The 21948-nt window shown below is 39.5% G+C and overlaps 1 protein-coding gene across 6 annotated transcripts in view; it reads left to right on the top strand.

Annotated features, from left to right (window-relative positions):
* Positions 1-20759, top strand: part of HNRNPR (heterogeneous nuclear ribonucleoprotein R) — a 33370-nt gene extending 12611 nt beyond the window's left edge. For 3 of the 6 annotated variants that reach the window (XM_030232952.2, XM_030232951.2, XM_030232950.2), the window contains 5 exons: positions 683-818; positions 1878-2083; positions 2788-2937; positions 5017-5138; positions 5335-20759. In XM_030232952.2, coding sequence (XP_030088812.1) covers positions 683-818; positions 1878-2083; positions 2788-2937; positions 5017-5138; positions 5335-5947 — 1227 coding nt within the window. In that variant the 3' untranslated portion in view covers positions 5948-20759. The remainder of the gene's footprint in view (positions 1-682; positions 819-1877; positions 2084-2787; positions 2938-5016; positions 5139-5334) is intronic. The other 3 variants (XR_007779417.1, XR_007779415.1, XR_007779416.1) reach the window with 3 other exon arrangements.
* Positions 20760-21948: the final 1189 nt, after the last annotated feature.

The following is a 21948-nucleotide window of genomic DNA, read 5'->3' on the forward strand; positions in this document are numbered from 1 at the left end:
TTGTACCTTTAAAGGCCTGTTGGAGTCTTTGTTTTCAGAGCAATCCAGCTGTGGGTACAGGCATGAAGGAGTGGACTAGATTTTTTATTAATGGAATTTTTAAGTCTTGATGGTAAAATTTTTTAATCCTATCATATTCAAAGTCAAAAAAATGCCTGCTATTTGGGGTGGGGTAGAAGCCAGGTCACAGACTGATTTAGACTGTTGATTGTCTTGGCAAACCCTCTCAGTGTTCAAAGCTATCCAAGGAAGGAGGAAAAACTCCCAGTATCTTTAATGCCATGTATTTGCTTACTGATAACAGCAGCAGCAGTTGACTGACAGCAGAGGAAGCAGTAACCAGTTGCTAGAAAGATCTTTCAAGTCTGAGATAAACAGTAGGTGAATAAATTTATGCAATGCAATTTGTATATGGTCCCATGTTGTTCCTGTTACTGCAGGGGTTTTTGTGGCTTTCCATTCAACAAGACTTCTGAAGTCTATGGAAATCCTAAGCTTGGCTCTGTTCTCCAAGTGAATGCTGACACCAAACCAGCTGTTCTAGGAATTCTCCTGCAATGCCAATTCAATATGCTGTGTATAAAAGTAGTAGATGATGAAGAAAATACCTGAGTTTATGGTTTGGGAATATTTTTATGCATAGTATTGTGGATAAAACAAATCAATGGCTTTGTTTTTGCAGTGTGACAACTATGAAATCCGTCCTGGAAAGCACCTTGGAGTATGCATCTCCGTGGCAAACAACAGGTTATTTGTTGGGTCAATTCCAAAGAACAAAACTAAGGAAAACATACTGGAAGAGTTTGGTAAAGTCACAGGTAAGACTTAATGAGTCCCAGAATACCATTTAGTCTCTGCTTTGTCGGTCTAGTTGTTTGACAGATGTGTTCAGGTATCATTTGAACAATTTTCAACTTGGATTCCAAGTTTGACTTTGTTAGAAATTTTATATCTTAAGGTGGAGTGTGAAGGGACTCGTGTGTTTGTGATTGTTAAATGAATGATGACGTAACTTTACAATTAGAGATGGAAACAGCTCGAATGAACTCAAAAACCAGCACACATGAGCTCTGAAGAAAATGGAGGTTCCAGTTCTGTTACCTGTTTAAACTTTCTATTGAAGGCTCTGTATTTGTGACTGGATCTACAGGAGGTTCTGCTGTCAACATGGAGAAGTTTTTGGGGAGGCTGAAGCAAATGTATTCCTGAGTAGTGAAGGGGAGGAGGGAGTACTAAATTGGTTTAGAGGGAATATTACTAGAGAAATAGTTAATAACAGACTAATTTTTTTGTCCCAGTTTTTTCAGCATTCTCCAGTATGTGCAGCAAGTAGGAAGAAGAGAAGTCAGCTCATCAGTGAAAGGGTGCTTCTGCCTTAGATAAGAGATTGAGTCACTTGCTCTTGTTCCTGTAGGAGAGCTTTAACCTCCTGCTTCTTTTTTAGGATTGCTATTTATAAGTACTTAGGGAAGTGGTGAAAACAGAAGGTGAATATTCAGTTAGTTCTCTCTCCTCTTTTTGGAGAGATGTGGAAGATGTTCCTTCTAGGTTCTGCAGGAGGCAGGGGAGAGGTCATGAGTTAGTGCTGGCTGCCTTTCAAAGATGTAAAAGTGATTTAAAAAGTATAGAGAACTTAGACTGTGAGTTGCTGAGGTTGATGTTTTTCAGAGCCTATTCTGAGGAATTTTATTTGCTAGGTGACATGTTTCTGGGTAAATTGGATGAATATCTGCTATTTGTTTTGCTTTTCTTGTGCTCCCACTCCCTTTCAGGTGTAAAATTCAAATTCACTACAAAACATGAGTGAAGGCATTTTAGGGTAGACTCTAGATTTTTACTTTTCTTTTGAAGCTCAGTACTAAAGATGTGTTTTTCAGAGGGTTTGGTGGATGTAATTTTGTATCATCAACCTGATGATAAAAAGAAGAATCGAGGATTCTGCTTCTTGGAATATGAGGATCACAAGTCAGCAGCACAAGCTCGCCGACGCCTGATGAGTGGGAAAGTAAAAGTCTGGGGAAATGTTGTTACAGTGGAATGGGCTGATCCAGTAGAGGAACCTGATCCAGAAGTCATGGCAAAGGTCAGTGAAGACTTCACTGGATGCTCTTGTGCTTTGGAAGGAATTTCTTGATGCCATAGTGACAAAGATTTATTGCAGCTGAGCGGGGCTAATTTTGAGGCACAAAAAGCAATTAGAGGGCGTTTTCACAGTAAGCTCTGCAGATGGTGTGGTCTGAGCACTGTGGATGAGTTGCCATTGGAAGATGTTGGAAATGTGTTGTTACTAACTGCTGTTAACATCTGAGCTAGTCCTGTGCAGGGTTATCCTGCTGGATTGACACATCAGGCTGTGCATTTTCTGCTTTAGCTGTAATCAATACCAGGTAGGTATTGTGTAAAGCTGTTTTCCAGAGTGAGATAAAGGTGCACTTCAGCGTGGGGAATGATTATGTGCATTTTATCCCAGTGTTTTGGGGTAACTCCTTGCTGTCCTTGAGGTCTGTTACTAAAATTTTGCTGGGATTTGTGGCATCCCAGAAGCAGAAAATCAAAGTTGGATATTCATCTGGTTATGGAAGGGAACTGTGAAAGGAGAGAAGTTGTAGAAACTTCCTACAGGTCACTACAAGGCACGTTTTTGGTTTTTTTTTTTTAAACAGATTCAGAATTAGTAAAGTTACCCAAATTTCTTAATGCAACAAAAAAGGGAATAATTACCAGTTGGTTGTTTCATTTGAGGTTTGACTTTTAAAGATTACAGCTTTGTTCTCATTTTTTCACCAGGTTAAAGTTTTATTTGTAAGAAACTTGGCCACTACTGTGACAGAAGAAATTCTTGAGAAATCCTTTTCTGAATTTGGAAAGCTGGAAAGAGTAAAGAAGTTGAAGGATTATGCATTTGTTCATTTTGAGGACAGAGGTGCAGCAGTGAAGGTAGGTTAATTATTCTTTCTTGGTTAAGTTGGTGAGAGCACTTTATTTTTCACACATGGTTTTAAGAAATTTCTTTACAGTAAATACCTCGGTAAGACAAACCATAGAGCCCATTTAATAAAGTTCCCATTGTGAGAATTTCAATGCTAATAATTTTGTTCCTATGAATTCAGTAGCTAGGAGGATGTGAAAAGGACAAAACTGTAGCAAGTTAACAAGTAGACTGGAAAAGAGGTGTAGAGCAATGCAGGAGAGTCTAGAGAAGAGGAAAAAGTAAGATCAACCTAGACAATTTTTCTGAGGAAACACTGGCAAAAGGTATCAGTTGTCTCTCAAAGACCCCTATTTAAAAGGGCTCTGTGTGGTTTTGGAGTGACAAAAGTATCAAATAGAAATTGGGAGGTAATTAAAAAATGCTTTGTGAAGGACAGGAGAGTGGTGTTGGCAACTCTTTAAGCATTACCTGTTTTAACTCTGCATGTGCCCAAGGTTTCTTCTCAGTGACTTGTTAAATATTGAAGATTATTAATGTAAGCTTCAAAGTTCTCTTCCTTTGTCTCCTTGAGCTGTTGAGAGGGTCATCAATATCTGCTGACTGTGATTCAGTGTATTGAATTCTGTAGATATTATTCCATCTGGCTTTTAAATCCATGGTTCATGGGGGAAGAAGGAGAGTAGGAAGTGTTTTTTTGCATTTGGGAGTCTTGAAGCAGATATATTGCATGTGGTGTATGTGGCTATATGGACATTTCAAAGGCTCTGTACTTGATCTTATTAAGCATTTTATAGCCATTTAATTGCTTAGGATTTTATTATACAAGAGGTTAGGTTTTAGAATACTCTTGATTATGGCTTTAAGATAAATATCACTCGTACTTAACGAGGTTGAGGTTGGTTTGGATAGGTTTAGACCATGTCTGAGGGAGGACAAGAAGTTGTGGAAACAAGGGGTAAGTCAGCAACACCTCTGGATGTGGTTTTCTGTAGTAAGTCTGTGAACACTCTCCAGCCCTTTCCAGGTACTGTTACCTGATAAATGCTCTGTTAGATTTCAGCAACTGGAAACTTGTAGCAGCTGAGAAAAAGACAGATCAAATGCATCACTAACGTTCATCTCAAGCTGGAAACTACCACATCTGGCCCATGTGACTGCTTCATGGCCATTAAATTGGCTTATGAAGTTTGTGAGATACTTTTGTGTGTTGGATGTGTTTTGGCTTTCAATGAAGTTATGGTATTTTTGTGTGGAATGCATGGAACTGGCTCATTGATTCTAGCATTTACTGATTTTTATCAGTAATAATGTGGAAATAAATTGCCACAATTTCTAATGCTTTTGAGGCACATAGATGTACAGACACAAAGTCTTCACTAATGCAAATATTAATACCCAAAAAAGTTTAATGCAAAGCAGATGACTCCAGGTGAGGAACTGGGGGGTCTAGTCCTAATTGTACTTTGTGTATTAAGTTCTCTTTGTGGGTGCATTTGATAGTAAAACATTGCACATTAATTTTCTGGAGGATTAAGGGCTTGCTTGATGAGCTCACCAAGTTTCAGTAATCTTCTTTGGTTTTTTCTACTCAAGTATGTGCCCTCAGAACTACTTTATTTTCTCAGTCGCTTGACTCACATTCAGCTACCTGGGAACCCCAAATGTAACAATTCATTCTCTTGTGTGCACATGTTCTGCCAGGCTTATAAGTGCAGTGAGTGTTTATGTCAGTGTGAGTAGTGAGAACTTGTTTATTTCTGAAAGGTTTCTAGGAGATACAGGTACATAAAAACTGATGGTGCTATATCTGACTTCATAAAAATAATTCTTAATATGTTTTAATCCTCTTTTTTATCTTACGATATAAAGAGTATATTAAAAAAAAGATACTGCTTCCCTGTAACTGGTGAATAAAGTGGGACTTGGAAAAGTGATGTGTAACATTCTGTTTATGTAGCACAAAAGCAAAGCACATGGCACAGCTCAGCCTGGAGCAGCCCAGCTGTCTGGTTTCTTGCAGTAAGTTTTAGTTCCCTTTGAATGGAAAAAAATTTTTAGTTGTTTTTCTTTTAATTTTTGTACAGGCTATGAATGAAATGAATGGGAAAGAGATAGAAGGGGAAGAAATTGAAATAGTATTAGCAAAGCCACCGGATAAGAAAAGGAAAGAACGTCAGGCTGCCAGACAGGCCTCCCGGAGCACTGCGTGAGTGTCACCCTCGCACCGTGGTAAAGCTGCACAGTGGAGCTGTGCTGTGAAACAGGGGCTGGTCTAGAAGAACTGAGTGACTTGCCTTGACTTTTCTCCACCTTGCGTATTGTTAATCATCAAGGGCAAATGTATACTGTAGTTTGGGTTGTTTTTGGAGATAAATAATTCTGTGCTTCTTTTTCTTTACTAGGTATGAAGATTATTATTACTACCCTCCGCCTCGCATGCCACCTCCTATTAGAGGCCGAGGCCGTGGAGGAAGAGGTGGATATGGCTATCCCCCAGATTACTATGGCTATGAAGATTATTATGATGATTACTATGGCTATGACTATCATGACTACCGTGGTGGCTATGAAGATCCCTATTACGGCTATGATGATGGCTATGCTATAAGAGGAAGAGGAGGAGGAGGAAGGGGTGGGAGAGGTGCCCCTCCACCACCTAGGGGGCGGGGAGCACCACCACCAAGAGGTAGAGCTGGCTACTCACAGAGGGGGGCACCCATGGGACCGCCGAGAGGAGCCAGGGGGGGGAGAGGGGGCCCCGCGCAGCAGCAGAGAGGACGTGGTGCTCGTGGAGCCAGGGGCAACCGTGGGGGCAACGTAGGAGGCAAGAGAAAGGCAGATGGGTACAACCAGCCTGATTCCAAGCGCCGTCAGACCAACAACCAGCAGAATTGGGGCTCCCAACCCATCGCTCAGCAGCCGCTCCAGCAAGGTGGTGACTATGCCGGTAACTATGGTTACAATAATGACAACCAGGAATTTTATCAGGATACTTATGGGCAACAGTGGAAGTAGACAAGTGAGGAGGGATTGAGAATATTGGAAACATAGAATTGGCTATAGCTCTACATCTTTCAAAAAAAAAAAAATTGGCTTAATGTTTCATCCTTCAGTAGCGATTGGCTGCCATTTGTATTGGGCTGAAGAATCACTCTATTGTGTATATACTCGAGTCTCTTAGTTTTCTTTTTTCATAAACGCACTTGGACATTACTGGGCTTGCAGAATTCCTGAACTCCTTATGGGGTCTCAGCGCTTTTATCATTTTAGGCTTCACTTTAGCAGTTTAAAAGCAGGAATGGCACACTGTTCAATCATGATTTTGCAGAACCTCTGGTTTTGGACAGTTTCTTCTTCTTTTTTTTTTTTTTTTTTTTTTTTTTTGGATTTGGGATAGACTACATAGGAGTATGCTGTACATAAAAGTAAAAGCTAGTGCTTTGTCTTAGTAGTTTTAAGAAATTACAACAAATTAAGTTTTCTTGTATTGAAAATAACATGATTGTATGTTTTGCATTCCTAGAAGTAGGATAACTGTGTTTTTAAATTGTTATAACTTCACACCTTTTTGAAAATCTGCCCTACAAAATTTGTTTGGCTTAAAACGTCAAAGCCGTGGCAATTTGTTCCTTGATGTGATTGTATTTCCAATTTCTTGTTCATGTAAGATTTCAATAAAACTCAAAAATCTATTCAAAACATTACCTATTTCAAATTCAATTGTGTCCTAAAACATTATTTCATTGGTAATTCTTGTGAAAAATATTGTTTTCAAAGTATAACTGCCTATGTGAGTGATCAAATTTGTGCAAAATTTCCTGTGCTTTCCAACATGTAGCACTGTGGACATCAGACTGAAAACTAGGAGAAATTACAGACAGCCCAAAAGGCACTCACTGTTTAATTGCTGTTCAATAATTTATCGGCATCTAATTTTGAAACTTTTTATTCCTATTTAAAAGTGTTGAATTGTATCCAAGCATTCACAGAGATCTAATTTAAATCTAGTCTTCTAATGTAATGTGGAGAAGGAAGCAGATCCTACAATGGTGTTAATTTTGTTCCTTTGGTGATGCCCTGTGGAGTCCCTGTGGAGGCTGTTCTGGTAGGATCCAGCCTTATTGTATAATTGAGCATACAGACACACAGGGAAATTATTTTGATCTCAAGCATCTTAATCTAATCTCAAATAATATTTGGCTAGGAGTGAGAATTACAGCTTGGGTGCTATGGCACACTAAATTAATTTCTTGCTACGGATAACACGAACATACTCTCCAGATTCTGCTTATTTCTATCTTGACATTTTAATTTGATGTTCTGCCATGATGAACAATTTGCCTTAGAATTCTCCTGCCTTAAAATAAAGGCTGTTAAAAATTTAAGACTTTATCTTTTGAGGGCATTGCTAGCTACATTATATTATGTGTTGCTTTGACCCTTGTCTTGGACATTCCCAGATGTCAATTTTAACTGGCAAATCATGACATTACTCTTGTGTTGCATCTAAGCCATTCTGTACCACAGTGAAGAACATTTGCTTCTCAAGAAAAGAGAGAAACAAACGGATTTATACTTTCTCTAAAGAAAACTATTGCCGGACCTCTAAATATCCAAATCCAATACATTGCTCATACTTGATTTACAGCATTCCAAACACAGACTATTGAGGAAGTTAAACTTCAGTGGTCATACTCCTCCCTTTGTCTTCTATTCCTGTCTGGTGTCTCAAGTGTGTTATGTCAGAATATACCCAGTAAGATGAGCCTCCCCACACTGTGGATCTGGAATGGGATTGCAGGGTTTGAGTTGTGACCTGAATCGAAGATGTCTATCTGCTTCTCAGAAATGGGTTTGCCCATGTCAGGCTCTTCCAATTTATAGAATTGGTCATAAATAGCTTAAAAGTGCTTTTAAAAAAATCAATATCCAGTATGTTGGGGTTTGGGCTTCTTTTTTTTTTCCCCACTTCATAAAGTTAATGGAGCCAAATCATGTCCTCTCTGTTTCTTACCTGAGCTGTGAACTCAGAGGGCTGTTGCCTGAGTATACACTTCAGGCTTTTGCTTGTGATAAGGATGTGGTTTGTAATTCTGTTCTAACACAAAGTTTTGCTGCCCTATCCGTATAACTTTCTGGTAGTTATACAGCTCATGTAGTGCTGAGCAGAACCCTGTAGTCCCAATCACTATTGGCTTTTCAGTATTCATTGTAAAGGGGATCTAGTACAAGGAGCTTAATTGGAATCATATTTCAAGTTCTCTCCATCTTGGAAGAAGGTAGTGTTCCCATATTGCACATTAGCTAGGAGAGGTGAGGTGCTAGTAAGTGCTGTGGGGGAGTGGGGAGGAAGTTAAACACCTCAGTTATAGTGGTTACAAAAGAGCTGAGAAACAAAAATGTTAAAATTGTTTTCCTCAAGAACTGTAAGGTTGCATCTTGTATTTACTTTTTCCCGACTCATCATTTCTACTAGTAATTTTATTAACTATGTGGAGCGAGCTATTAACTTTTATAATTGAATATCATAACAGTTAAACTCAGTAGAAGTTTATGTTTGCAGGATATACCAGGTTCTTTGATTTACATGGTTTATGGCTACTCAAATTCACCTTTTAAATTTGCAGCAGTACTTTTATTTAATCATTAGATAAGGTGTGCTACAGCTTACTTGAATAGTGGTGTGTGCTGAACTTGAAGAACTTAATGAAATGATGGAAAAAAATTATCAAGCAAAGATACTGTAGTACAGTGGAAAACTACCATGCCTGACTCAAAGGAAGAATTTCTCAGCAAAATTTTGACATCTAGTTTAAAAATAAATTTAAATTTATTCTTGTGCATTTCTTTTGATTGTTTCTTCAGTATAACTTAGCAAAAATCCTCTATAATATGTTGAAAATGGGTTTCAACTTGCACACCAATATTCAGCTTTTATGAGTGTCCTGCTGGCATTGGAGGAGGAGCCATGAAATGGAGTTTTAATAATCATTTGATCACTCATTTATAGCAGTTGCTTAAATGTCTGTATTGATAAGGTGTTTGACTTAAGAAGCAAGTTACCAGATTCCTAGCAGTTCCAAAACTTCAGCAAAATACTTTACAGCTACTGTGTTATTATATACTTAATTTCACTTTATTAACAATTTAGTTTACTAAACTCAAATTAAAATTTTAGTATTTCATTCAACATAGTTTGCATTTTTTCAAAGTGTTTTCTAGCAATTGTTTATTTTTAAATCTCAGCTTCTGTAGTCTGATCATTAAAGAATGACAACTGCATTGCTTAAAGCTTTCCAAAATAAACTCAAAGTAGAAGATCACCGCATGATTTTGGTGACTCTGTATAAAAACCTGACCACTTTTTGTCCCCTCTATGTTTGGACATTAAGCCCATTTCTATAATTTGAACTACACAGAAAAAAAAATACAGAGGGCACTCTTATTATAAGGCTAGGAGAGAAATAAATGTTAAGTGCTGAGCAAAAAGTCTTAAACCTCTCAAAAACATTTGGTACCAAGACCCATATACCCTACTGAATGAATGTATTTTTAGCAAGAATTAATTGTTATCCAAAAGTGCTGGTGGCCCATCCATAGAACAGCAGGGACCTCTCCTAGAAATCTGTCATCAGCAATCTTTAATCATGCATGACTTGAGGTGGAGTATGTGTGTGATGAAGGATTGCTTGTAAGGTAGAGGTTGTCAGTGGCATTCTGTCATTCATGTGACCTATGTGAGTAGCTCAGAGCCTTATAGAAAGAGTGTACCACGTTGTGTTCCTGTTTTTTTCTAAACAACAACAAAAAGAAGTTAGAGCTTCTGTTAACTTAGAACTTGAATGAAGCTGTTGTAGTCTATTGGCTTAAATTGTCCTTTGAAACCCAGAGCAGTTCTGTTGAGCGTGTATTAGTTGATAAAATGTGTAGAGTAGGGAGAAAAAAAATCACTTGTACTAAAGGGAAACCCTAAGTTTTTGGTCTCATTCAAATAAAATAGTCAAGGTGGATCTGCGATACTTGGTTATTGATCAGGAACTTCTGAAATTTTAGAACAGGAGAATCCCTCTGAAGAAATGTTGTTTTAACAACTTGGAGGTTACCAGAAGCTCTGAAAGACAGTTCAGAATATATTTTCTGATGTCCAGAAATCTGCAAGTGTCAATTTTGTATTTTAACTCCTTCCTTTTACCTGACTATCAGGGAAGCGTGGTTGAGGCTGACCTGACATGTCATGATGTCGACTTGCTAGGTGGGGTTCGCAGGGGACATTAACCTTGGAGTTCTAGGTAAGAAAACTTTCTTTCTCATTTCCTTCAGTAAGGTGAAAGGGTTGGTGTGGGAGGAGGGAGGATATGATCTCCACAGACCTGAGCACTGGAGTAGCTTTCAAAATCTGCCATTACCATGGAGAGATTGCAAGTGTGGAAGGTAAAAGTTGAGGTTAAATTTGTCCATGTTCAAGAGAGGCATGGTATAGGTTCTTGAAAATTAATTTGAAAATAAAGATGACTTGCACTTCAGAAGAAAGGTGGATGCTCTTTTAGGAGTGCTGGAAGCATAAACATTTTGAACATTTAAATTTTTCCTCTCTAATTAAATCCAGGTATGGGTTGGATTTCTTTCCCCACCTGTGGAAAAGCAAAGAATTTGCAGCACACTTCTTCAAAGCTTAAGAATGCTGTTAAGAAAAGTGTCCCAGTAGATCTCTGGAAAATAATAAAATTTTGCCTTGGAAATAACAAAACTGGCATATCATGAGTTTGAATCATTTATGTATTGAACATGATAATGCTTAGAAGGCACTAATCAAGAGAGAATGGCTTTTGTACCAAGGGACAGCTGTAGTTGATCCCATTATAAAATCCCACTGGATTTTAAAAATCATCTCTTTGTGGAGGGCATATGTTGATTCTAGACAAACAAATAGGAAAAGCTGAAGAACAGGTTTGCAAATCAAATACTTGGACGTGTTGAATTCTTCTTGGCACCTGCTCATCTTGCACCTTTCCTCAGCCAGCAGACTTGTCTTTTCCTGCTTGTTCATGCAGTACTTGGAAAGGAGCAGAGAAGTTGGAAAAGCTTACTAGGCTAGAGGAGCATTCCAGGTGCAGTCATTGTTTACCGTGGGACTGAATAGCATGCCAGTTCTGACACCAACTGCAGAAGAAATGTGCCTGGTGAGTACAGGTATTTTGTAAGGAATTTTCAGAAATGAAGTATTTGTTTCATTCCAGATAAACCTTACTTGGCATACCACGACTTGAGAGCAGTTATGATCACACAAAGTCATCAATGTTGTTTCACTTGAAAGATCATAAACAGAAAAAAGAGGATCTCTTAATTCTGGATTTTCCAATCTGCATGTCCCAGAGAGCTGCTGATAGTGAGTGTAGTAGGATGTGTTGCACATGCTCAGGTGGCATGTCTGGGAGAGGATGGCAAGGTCCTTACAGGAGAAAAAGCAACTGAATGGATTGGCTTTTGCACATGTGGAATTTGGAGATACCTGGAAATTATGGGAATGGGACATGCTCCTTTCATAAAACATCAGTCTCTTATCAGTGAAGTTTATGAGTTTCAAACACAATGTCAGTATGTATTTCTGTGATTGTAAGCTGCCAAATTGCATTAAAGGGGAAAAAAAAAAAAAGCAGACCAAATTCCTGCCCTCCTTGCTTCAGACACAAGCTTCACTTTTTTCCTTCTTTAGCACCAGTGAGCATGAGTCTTGTCATTGGATTCTCCTCTTCCTGCAGAGCTTGTGTAAGTGTAGGATACACAGTTTTTTCTCCCTCTGTTTTTAAATATTCACAGCAACCTGTGAGAGGTGATTGAATTTATATTTAATTTCGAGGAACGAGAATCCATTGTATCAGCACCTGGTCACATGACATTATTCTTTCTGACATACCTTCAGACATTTCACATTTGGTGTGCAGAAGGTGCACACCCAGCTGGAATTTCAGAGGAGATGTGTTGTAAGCATTAATTTCATGATAGGAGAGGAATCTAATTCTAGAGAGCATTCAGCTATCTTAGCAATGGATGCTTCTTTCTGTTCTGGAATTCCCTGCTGTGCTGCTTTAAGTGCTGCAGGAAAAGAGAAGTGAAATGCTGCATGGGCTAAAAGTCCTGTGATTAAAAATAGTTGCAGTTCTTAAAAAAAGCCAAAATCAACCAAACAACCTTTACAAAAAACCCAAAGTCCGAAACAAGGACAGACAGCGTGGCTGTGCTCACAGCATCCTGTGGACTGGGCACCTTTTCCTTCTCTCCCTGGGAAGGGCAGAGGAATTGCAGTAGTGTCCTTGCAGGTAGGTGGTTGCTGGTCAGGTTTGGGATACACCCCACTCATGCAGCAGTTCAGGACCAGCTGGATCATTTTCCAGTAAACATGAGTTATTGGCAGGGATGGCTCTAGTCTGACATCAGGTCTGGGGCCTCTTACCAAATTTTGCTCTGTGCCACTCCAGGAAGAGGAAAAGAACTGTGAATTCTTTTTGCTTTCTATTTTTGCTGGTATGGCCACTTTTCAGGTGTTTTATAAATCTGCTCATGCTGCAGTGGGTGTTCTCCTCCCACCTTGGAAGCGTCCTTGATGCAGTATCAGGAAGGGCATAGTTGAAAGGGCTGTGGTGAGGGGTTCATGGAACTGCTGGGAATCCAGAGATCTTGTACAGTGCTAAAAATTAGGCCAGGAGAATATTAGCATCCTAGCATTCTGCAAGTCAAGTTCAACAGGGTCAAAAACGGGAGGAGTGTAGATCATAAAAAGGTCCTTTAATAGCCAGATAGCTGAGCAGTAGCTCATAAATAAGGACAGTCCTGCTTATCCCATTCTGCTTACTCCAGAAATTTGAGCAGCCACCTTTATTCTCCTGTTTCCAAACAGTTCTGGATTCAATTTAAAATTTTTGGTGGACACAGCTTTAAAGATGACTCTTAACCATTTCTGTCAAATTTGTTTTTCTGGCCCGCCAGTTTTCTTTCATCTGTTATTTAGGGGTTCACTACATGAACCCTATTAATGAATACCTAGTCAGTCTTTATACTATACATGTTGGTTTTGATTTCTGTAGCTTTGGTTTTCAAATTGCTGTACATTTGCAGGATGCTAATACATTGCATTACATCTGATAATCAGTCTGTAGGCTTTTTGATAGAGCACTGCTGAGCTGAACCCATAGGTCAGAGACAAAATTCAGTTTCAGGTTGAAGAGTGAGTCTGTAGCAGTTCTCCTGGTGAACTTGCCAGCAGGATTTCTCTGCTGCTTCTCATTCAGATCCTAAGTGATACTTTGACCATCAAGCAGTTCCTGCTGCTCTCATGCTGGACAAACCAATGATTCTGAGTAGAGACATTGAATTTAAGGTTCCTGAGAAATGAGGATGCTTAAACCCTTAATGATAGCATTGTAGCTTCTCACTTCTACTCTTCCTTTCCTCCCCCATTGTTGGTTGGATGTTCACCTGTATTTGTCTCCTTACATAGAGAGAAAGAGGAGAAAAGCATTTCCTGCAGTGTCTTGGATGTGTTGAGCCAACAAGGTGCTGGTGCAGATGCAAAGCTCTGTTGCAAGGTGTGAGATTTCTTTGAGTGGACCTTGCTGTTTTCCAAATGATTTTTTGATGTGGTATGTAAAGGTAAAAATACTACAGGATTCTTCAAATTTCTTTGATATTATTCCTTACCTACATGAAGTATGAGAACTTGAGTTACTAATTTTGTCAGCATTTTGAGATGATAGATGTTGCAGAGAACTGCAGGCATGCACTTAGGAGCTAATTTGCTCATAAAATCATTTTATGCAAAAAGCATTCACATTCATCATGTCTGTGAAGCATTAGAACATATGTTTTCATCAATGTTCTGGTAAACATTAAATCTTCTCTATGTTTGTTTTGTGGCAGTTAATAGAAAATAAATATGCTTTTTTCCCTCTCCTTTTTTACTTGACTGACTCTTGGTTGTAAAGTTTTTGCTTTTTCTCTCATGTCAAATAGATGTTTTCTTTTATGTGCCTTAGGAGTGGGTTCAGAAGGGTTTGCAGTGTAGCATGTCAAATCTAAAGGTCACAAATTAAATCTGTTTCACTGGGCCAGAGTGGGATCTGTGCAGTGAAGGCTGCACCTTCCCCACTGTGGGAGGCTGTGTGGCTAGAGAGGTACCTCCACCAATGTAGGTCATCTTTTTTCTTTCATTTGAAGTAGCTTGAAAAATCCTTTTAGCAGCTAGGCTGAGATTTAAAATAGAAGCAGCTAAAGAACATCAAAAGTGTGAATGTATCAGTAGAAGTTGCTGAAATAAGATACAGATGTGCAACTATTTGAGTAGCTCTTGGTGATTTTTCTGGTTTGAGATGTGTGCAGTGTGGGATGGGCAGAGTGTTTGTTTACACATCTGGAAGAACACTTATGTGGTTGCTCTGCTCTTAATTGCTGTGATTAGCTCCACCCCTTCTTTGACCAAGGAATAAGTAGTCATGGAAATTTGCATTTCAGGAATACATGAAAAGCAGTGCTCTTCTGTTCCAGCAAAGTCTAGACTCTAGCATAATGGTTTAGAGTCCAGTTTTATGGGAATAATCATCCTTCTTCTCAGAGGCAACACTTGAAATGTTTTTTCCTTGAACTTTAGTAATTCTCACTTGTCTGAACTTTTTATACAGATTCTGTGTCTCTATACAAAGGCCATATATTTGAGTTCTTGGGATTCAGGTGTGGTATCTTGACTTTCCATGAAGATTATTTCTTCAGAGTAGAGTTTTTTGGCATTCTGAAGAAAATTGGTCTATTTTTTGGTAGACTTGTCTTGTTTGAACTGTCAAGTGCAACTGAAAGCCTGTGTCTGCAGATGGGATCTGAGCAGTTCCTGCTGAGATTGGCTATTTTCAGTGATGCTTTTATGTGAACAAAGGGTGCAAGTGAATTAGCTCAGAAAGTTTTCTACTCACTATTTCTACAGAATGACTGACCTTGGGAAAAAGAGGGGGCATCAGACATTTAGGAAAGCAGTTGTACATTAGACCAGTAGAGGCAGTCTTTTTCATGAATGCGTGAAATCCAATCCCAAAGTAGCAACTTGCTTATAGGCTGGGTAACCAGGAGAGGAGCTGGAAATACTAACACTAAATAATACCTGTGCTGTCTTCTGTGGCTGTTTCAGTTTGAGCTTGAAATGCAAAGAAGTTGTGTGTATTGCATCTTTTTAACCATGGTGTAAATCTTACAAAGCCTCTAGTAATAAGTTAATTAATCCAGGACAGACCACAAGGGTATTTGGTGTAACTTTTTTTTTTTTTAATTTAAAAATGCATGTTTTTCAGATACAGAGCTGGATCTGGCCATAGAGACTGTGAACTTTGCTCTTGATGTAACAGAAACATGGGGTACATAATTCACATTGATTCTGTATTGTCATGTACTGTGTTGGTAGGTGAAAATTAGATAATGATGCCTGAATTGCCCCTCCTGGGCATGGAGGAACTGCAGTATATAAATATGGAAGAAGACTTCCAGAAGGAATTGTGGGATTGGCACAGCCAGGTGGATCTCAAGCAAAGACAGACTCCTTTTTGATGCACAGAACCTCTGCTTGTGTTAGCAAAAAATTCTTCTCTGTTCCAAACTGAGACCACAAAACCTTTAGTGAGAAAAAACCCCACAATCAGACTTTAGTACCAAGAGCCTGAGAATGATTGCAGTTACTTACAGAGATAGGATTGCTTGATGAAAATTGAGATGTAAGTGTGATTAGATGTTCATTTGCTTGTTACACTCATGGTTCAGTCCTGTCATTAACACAGTTCAGCCAGTGCAGGTGTCTCAATGCTGCCTGTAAGAAGATGTCTGCTGGCAGAATGAAAGGAGAAGAAAAAGCCTATGGCTGTGTAAATGCACACTTTTTTCCCCCCTCTCTATTAGTTGTCTAAATAAGCTTTTTTAGAAACTATAGTTATTAACATCAATCAGAAATCAGGCTCTGAAGAAGTTAAAACTCATTTTTATATCTTAGTACACAAGTGCCTGGACTCCTTTATCTACTAATAATCTTTTAGCTTCCATTCTCATCTCATAATCCCTGAAGAACATTCATGATGCCATATGAGTTGAGTTGGTAAGTTACCTCTCCTTGTATGTGTGGAGAAGTTTGATTGCTGGCTTTCCTGAAAGGATTTCAGAACTTCATTTATGGCATCTGCTATTGTAGCCTCTGCACACACACTAGGATTCTAAAGCTGTGGCACAGTATGAAATCACTTGGAGGCTGGATATTCTTTTAAATTTACAAAAATCTAGCAAAATTGCTGTTTCCCTGTAGGTGGCTCTTGCCTGTGGCAGTGCTCTGGGTTGTAGCCTGCAGGGCAATGCTACTCTTCACTGCCTGACTGCTGCAGCTGCTGGCTGATGTCTGGCAGAACAGGAAACGGGTGGAAAAGGATTACTAGAGCACAAGTATCAGTCACATCCTGGATTCTTGGACTGGATACCATGCTCTTAAACTTGTTAGAATAATACCTGGAATAATCAAGATATGCTCCACTACTTAAATCAAGTTTATTTTTAGCCCAGTGGTTTTTGAATTGAAACTGCTCAGGCAAAACTGGTTTTTGAAGTATTTATAAATGTTTCTTTCAGTGTTGCACACAAATTTCAGCTGAATGTAGACTGAAGGCATTTGGGCATACGAGTAGATGGCTTCTCAGTGGTCCTTTACAACCTTACACTGGAGGAAAAATAAAAAGAAAAAAGAAGAAATAACTGGCAAGTAGAGAAGTTGGACAGATTATATGACTCCCTAGTTTCTTTTCAATATTTATTGTTACATTTTTTTGAATATTTTTCCTTTTCTAGGTGTTTTCTACATTTCCTGGACTTAGGCTTTGTCCCTCTCAGTCTCTTATGGTTCCATCATGCACCAGTAGTCAGCATGGTCAGAAGGCTTGGCTCATATTTACCTCACAGTTTAGAACTCCTTGCAAACATTTAAGGAGGAAAAAAAAAAAAAAGCACATATTTTGCATCTTCCTGTTTTTCTGTATTTTAAATTGAAGTGATTAGGAAGCTGGGTTTTAATCAGCTTTTAGTAGAGGTGAGATAGAGAAGTGTTTCTCTAACTGCTCATTATATTTGTCTGAAAACATCTTTTTGGGGTCTCACCTGACTCAGTGCCTTCTCAGTTGCCTGCTGCTTTGCAAGGCTCAGGTGGAATATTTGTGAGACTGACACAAGAGAGGCAGAGGAGGATAAAAATCAATTGTGTTCTCAGAAGTGGAGCCCAGTGCCTGCTTTTTTCACGTGTGATTTGGGTTGGGAGAAGAATTGAACCAAACAGTTCTGGTGTTTTTTCCATTGATACCTGGTGAAGAGCAGCCCAGATCTGCATGACCTGGCTGAAGGAGGGCAGCCCTTGGGAGCTGGAGACAGGTAAGGCTTTGGTGCAGCTCTTCCTTGCTCAACCCTTGCTGTCTTTGTGCTTTACCTATGCCTGCAGCCTCTCTTTGGTCATAAAGCTGTCAGGCCCCATACATCTGCATCCTTTCCAGTTCCTCTTAGGGAAGTTCCTGGTCTTGCCAAAATCCAAACAAAAAGTGCAGCTTTGCCTGCAGCTTTTCAGCTTTTATATGTTTTGCTATGGAGTTCTGGGCTTGTCTGTGTTTCCACTTCATGTGTGACCTTTTCTCTTTGGGATTGGACCCTTTTCATGATGGCTCTTCAAGGCTTGGTCTTCCAGCCTCCTACCTGGCTTAAATTTACAATAAGTAAAATATTTTCAGTCCTGTTGTTCATTTTGGTAGGTTTTGTCCATGAATAGGACCTCCTGGCATCTCTCAGAGTGCAGGGTAATGTCTGAGGTGTGGCAGTAGTAGGTGATGGTTGTTGATGGTGTTCTTTGATAGAGGTGATTCTGCTCCATTGACTCTGAAAACCTTCCCATTCCATTGAGGTGTTCCCATCTCTGTCGTGCTGCCTTCCTGGCACTGCTGAGTTGGAGGAGTTTCCATCTACCAGAGGTAACAGGAGGGATGAGATCAAGCCCTTTTTGGCTTTGTGGTTTTGCTTTGTTTTCTGAGCCCTTTCTGATACAAATTGCATATCTTGGAACCCAAGAGTTTTAGGTGCAGAAGTCAGCTTGGTTTGAGTGAGCTTTAGAGCTTTATATCCACACACTGATGGCAGGACCCCATCAACCTTCACAGCTTCTTGGAACAGTTATTTGTTGGTTGCATTCACTTGAGGGGAGTGATTTTCCTCTGGATTTTCCTCTGGGTTCTTTGATCTCTGGTCTCTGGCCTGGGCTGGATCATCAGCCTGGCTTAGCTTATGCCTCTTGATCTCTTCAGGCTTCATTCATCTTTTAGAGAAATAGGATGTTGTGATCACCATTCTTGAATCTTAAAATCTCTAGTTTCTCTGGAATTGGTTGTTTTGTATTCATGGCTTTTGGCTGTTAGTCTTAGGAAATGCTCTTGGGGAGTGTGGTGGTGCACTGCCTCCTGCAGTAGCAGGACACCTTGACAGGTGTCATCTCTTCCACTTGCATAAGCAGCACAAAATCTTGCAGCCTGCTTCTTCATCGTTCACTGAGCACATCAGAGTCATTTAGGACTTTAAATCCTTGCCTTTTCTTAAAAAAAGAGTAAGCAAACACCAGTTAATGTCACTGCTGCACAACGTTATGAATTGCCTGAGCAGATGTTAGTGAAATGACTGTTGCATTTTGTTTCATCTGCAGGATTTTCAGGTTGATCCATCTCTGAACAGCTTCTCTCTCCTTAATGGCCAGTTTGGAAAAGATGATGGTCTGTTCCACAATAGCTGGGATTTCTTTTTATTCTGCATGCTTAAGTGAACCATCTAAAAAATACCAGGAGGAACAGAATTAAAAAGAAGAAAGCCTTACCACTAAAGTAAAGAAATGTGGATATTCATTACCATGGACCAAATCTCCAAACTGGTACTCAGAAACTGAAGTGTAAAACCAGCTGAAATCATCTCTGGCAGTATGTCACATTTCCTTTAGTGAGCTGCAGCAGTAGCTCAGGTGAACATCACCTGCATTCTTTTTTCCAGATTCAGTCCTAAGTTTTAGCTTACAGGTAATTGATGTAAAGGGTTGTAGCTTATTTTGAAAAAAAAACCCAGTGAGGATCTTTCCAAGTCTGCCTCAGTAACTTGGGATATTTGGTGGCATGTGAAATAGGTGACTTTGCTTCACTTACCTTTGGCTTTATAGAGGGGCAGGAGGATGGTGTAACACCTGCTCATGCTCACTGCAGTGTGAGAGTTGATTAACTATTTGCATATTAATATTACTACCTACCACTCTCAAATTATTCACCATGAAGAGCCTTTCCTGAGATTCTGAATTCTATTTTGTTCATATTTGCTGCTTTTGTATCTGCTGAATGCCAGCTCCCTCTTTTCCATGGGGTAGGATTGCAGGATCTGTGCTCTTTGTTTTAATAACTTTCTCCTCTTTGAAATGCCACTATTTCTGGTCTGTTTTTAGATGATGAAGGATAGACACTGTGATGGGCACTAAAGCATGGACTTGGAGTGTGCACTCTGGTGGCAGGTACTCCTATCTGATCCCCGTGGTCTGTTGTGTCTGAGGAGGGCTTAGGTACTGTGTGTCTTAGCTGTGGTTTTCTCCATTTATTCATTTCAGTGTTGATTGAAATGTTTGTCTTTATTTATAGCATATCCAACAGCTGTGTTGCAACAGAGAAGGTAAGTTTAGAGCTGGGGGCAAAGGGGTTGACGAGCTCTGGATAGTTAAACTGTTTTGGTTTTTTTTCTGATATAATCCTTAAAGTTTATAGGCAGATGGTGGATTTATGGACATTAGACAGATGCTAAAGCCATTACAAAATGGCAAGAAACAGGGCATTTATTATATATTATATGGGGAGGAGTAATTTGAGAATTAGATTTTTAACCATTCTTGCAGTATTTATTTGTCCTTTAAGATACAGATGCAAATTCACCAATCTGTTCAGTGAGATATTTTTCCTATTCATTTTCCTGATTGAGAATTAGTGTTAATGTCACACTTGTTGCTAGAAGCTATTGAGCTGGTCATGCTCATTTCTCTCTGCTGAGCTCAGTGAATTTTGCTCTCCACTCTGTGATGGAGGATTGCTGGTTGCTGTTAGCTGTGCTTTAAAGACAAGAATTCCTGGGTTTGGTCAAGTTTAGGACATGCTTGTTCTAAAGCCTAACAAAAGCATTAGCTAATATATATCTCAGTTCTCTGATGTGGGCTATAAGGGACTGCCTGTCAATACATCTGAATTACCTTGTTTTGACAGGTAATTAAATCTGGATCTCTTCCTTAGCTAACAAAGCAAACAGTCTCAGATATGCTTTGCTAGGCAGAATCATGTGTAGACAGCAAGGTTTTATTATCTGTGAGGAAAAATGCATTTATAAGAACATGAAATCTAGATGACCTTGAATGAAAACAAAGAAATAAAATTTTATGAGATACAGTATATTAATGCCCCAACTTGGATGTAGGATTTCCTGAGCAGTAATTTTGTTTTAACTGCCATTAAAGCTCTGTGTACAATCTGTACTTCTGCAGGAAATGTGAACTATCCCAGGGACTGGCTGGCTGCCGGAAGGACCCCAGTGCCTGCCTTTCAGGACAAGTGACCTGAGCATTGATGTGCCCATGGTAGCAGTTCAGGTGGGTGTGTTACCTGTATTTGCAGACTTTTCTTGTTCTCTGCACTGTACCAGAAACTGCACGTGCCTTGTACAATCTGTTTGGCCCTCTTGTAATGTCTGGTTTTCCTAATAAACATCTTTTGAAGTCTTTGCTTTGTGGCTGATTTCCAAGGGTCCAGGTTCCCATGTGTTAGGTACATCCTTCTCCTGTATTTGGATCATGCAGGGAGCACAAGAGAAACTCATAACTGCTTCTTTTGAATAAAAACCTTATTTGAAGCTGCTGTGTCCACACAAGACCTTCACTAGTAGTTTCTCTGTTTTCAGTATTTTCTTGGAGTGTCCTGATGCTTAAGAGCAGACAGAAAACCATTGTAAGCAAAATCAAAGAAATATCCCATGAAGAAAAATTAATTCTGAATGTTGGTTTGGGAGATGATGGTGAAACAAATGGAAGTTGTGATCTTGGGCTTTTGTTCCTGTGAAGTGCCAGGTCCTGTGGGGAAACTTCAGCCACATGAAGGTGAACTACCTTGTACTTACATGAATTCCAAGAGTTTGGCTTCATCCTGGCTTGCTAGTTTTTATTTCAGAGGAGGACTGAGAAGAGAGTAGGATGCACCCAATGGTGTGTTTTCAACATTCCTCCGTTTGGATCTTTCCAGGGAGGATGGAAGGTAGCCTGTGTGCCCATGCAGATCTGGTTTCAAGAGGTGAAAATTTGTGTGCATGTGTATATTGACTTCAAAATCCCTCTTTTTCTATAGCAGTGTTCTGGCATGTCATGGAGATCAGTTTGGTTTTGTTTTTCAGTTCAGCTGGGCAGACATTACCAGAATCCCTCAGAAATACACTGTTTTTTTCCTATGTTTAATCCTTTTTACATGCAGCATTGTACTAATCTTGCTGAGTAGCAGGAATGTAGTTTCCTAACAACAGCTACTACAGAAGTGTAAATTAAGAAGCTGCCGTGAGGTTATTTTGGAGACTTGGCCATGAAAAGAGAATTAGAGTTAATCCTATAACAAATAATGCTTGGCAACTTAAAAAGACATCCAAAGCCAAACATGTTTGGCAAACTTAAAATCCAAAAGTTTTGATGTTTGATTCAGCTCTAACCTCCTCAGACAAACAAAGTCTTCTCAAATGTCTCAAATTGGCACATTGTGGTGTCAGTGCTGTGTGTGCAGTCCCTGAGCACAGGCCCTGGTGTGGCCTGCTGGCAGGCAGCTTGCTCCCTGGGAACAGGGTGGTGTGGTGTTGCATTCGATCAAAATTCAGTGAATGTCTCCTGTTATGGAAAAAGTTTATCCTGTGAATAACCAAGCAAATCACTT

This window comes from Serinus canaria, chromosome 23 (genome assembly GCF_022539315.1).
Source record: "Serinus canaria isolate serCan28SL12 chromosome 23, serCan2020, whole genome shotgun sequence".
Taxonomy (NCBI): domain Eukaryota; kingdom Metazoa; phylum Chordata; class Aves; order Passeriformes; family Fringillidae; genus Serinus; species Serinus canaria.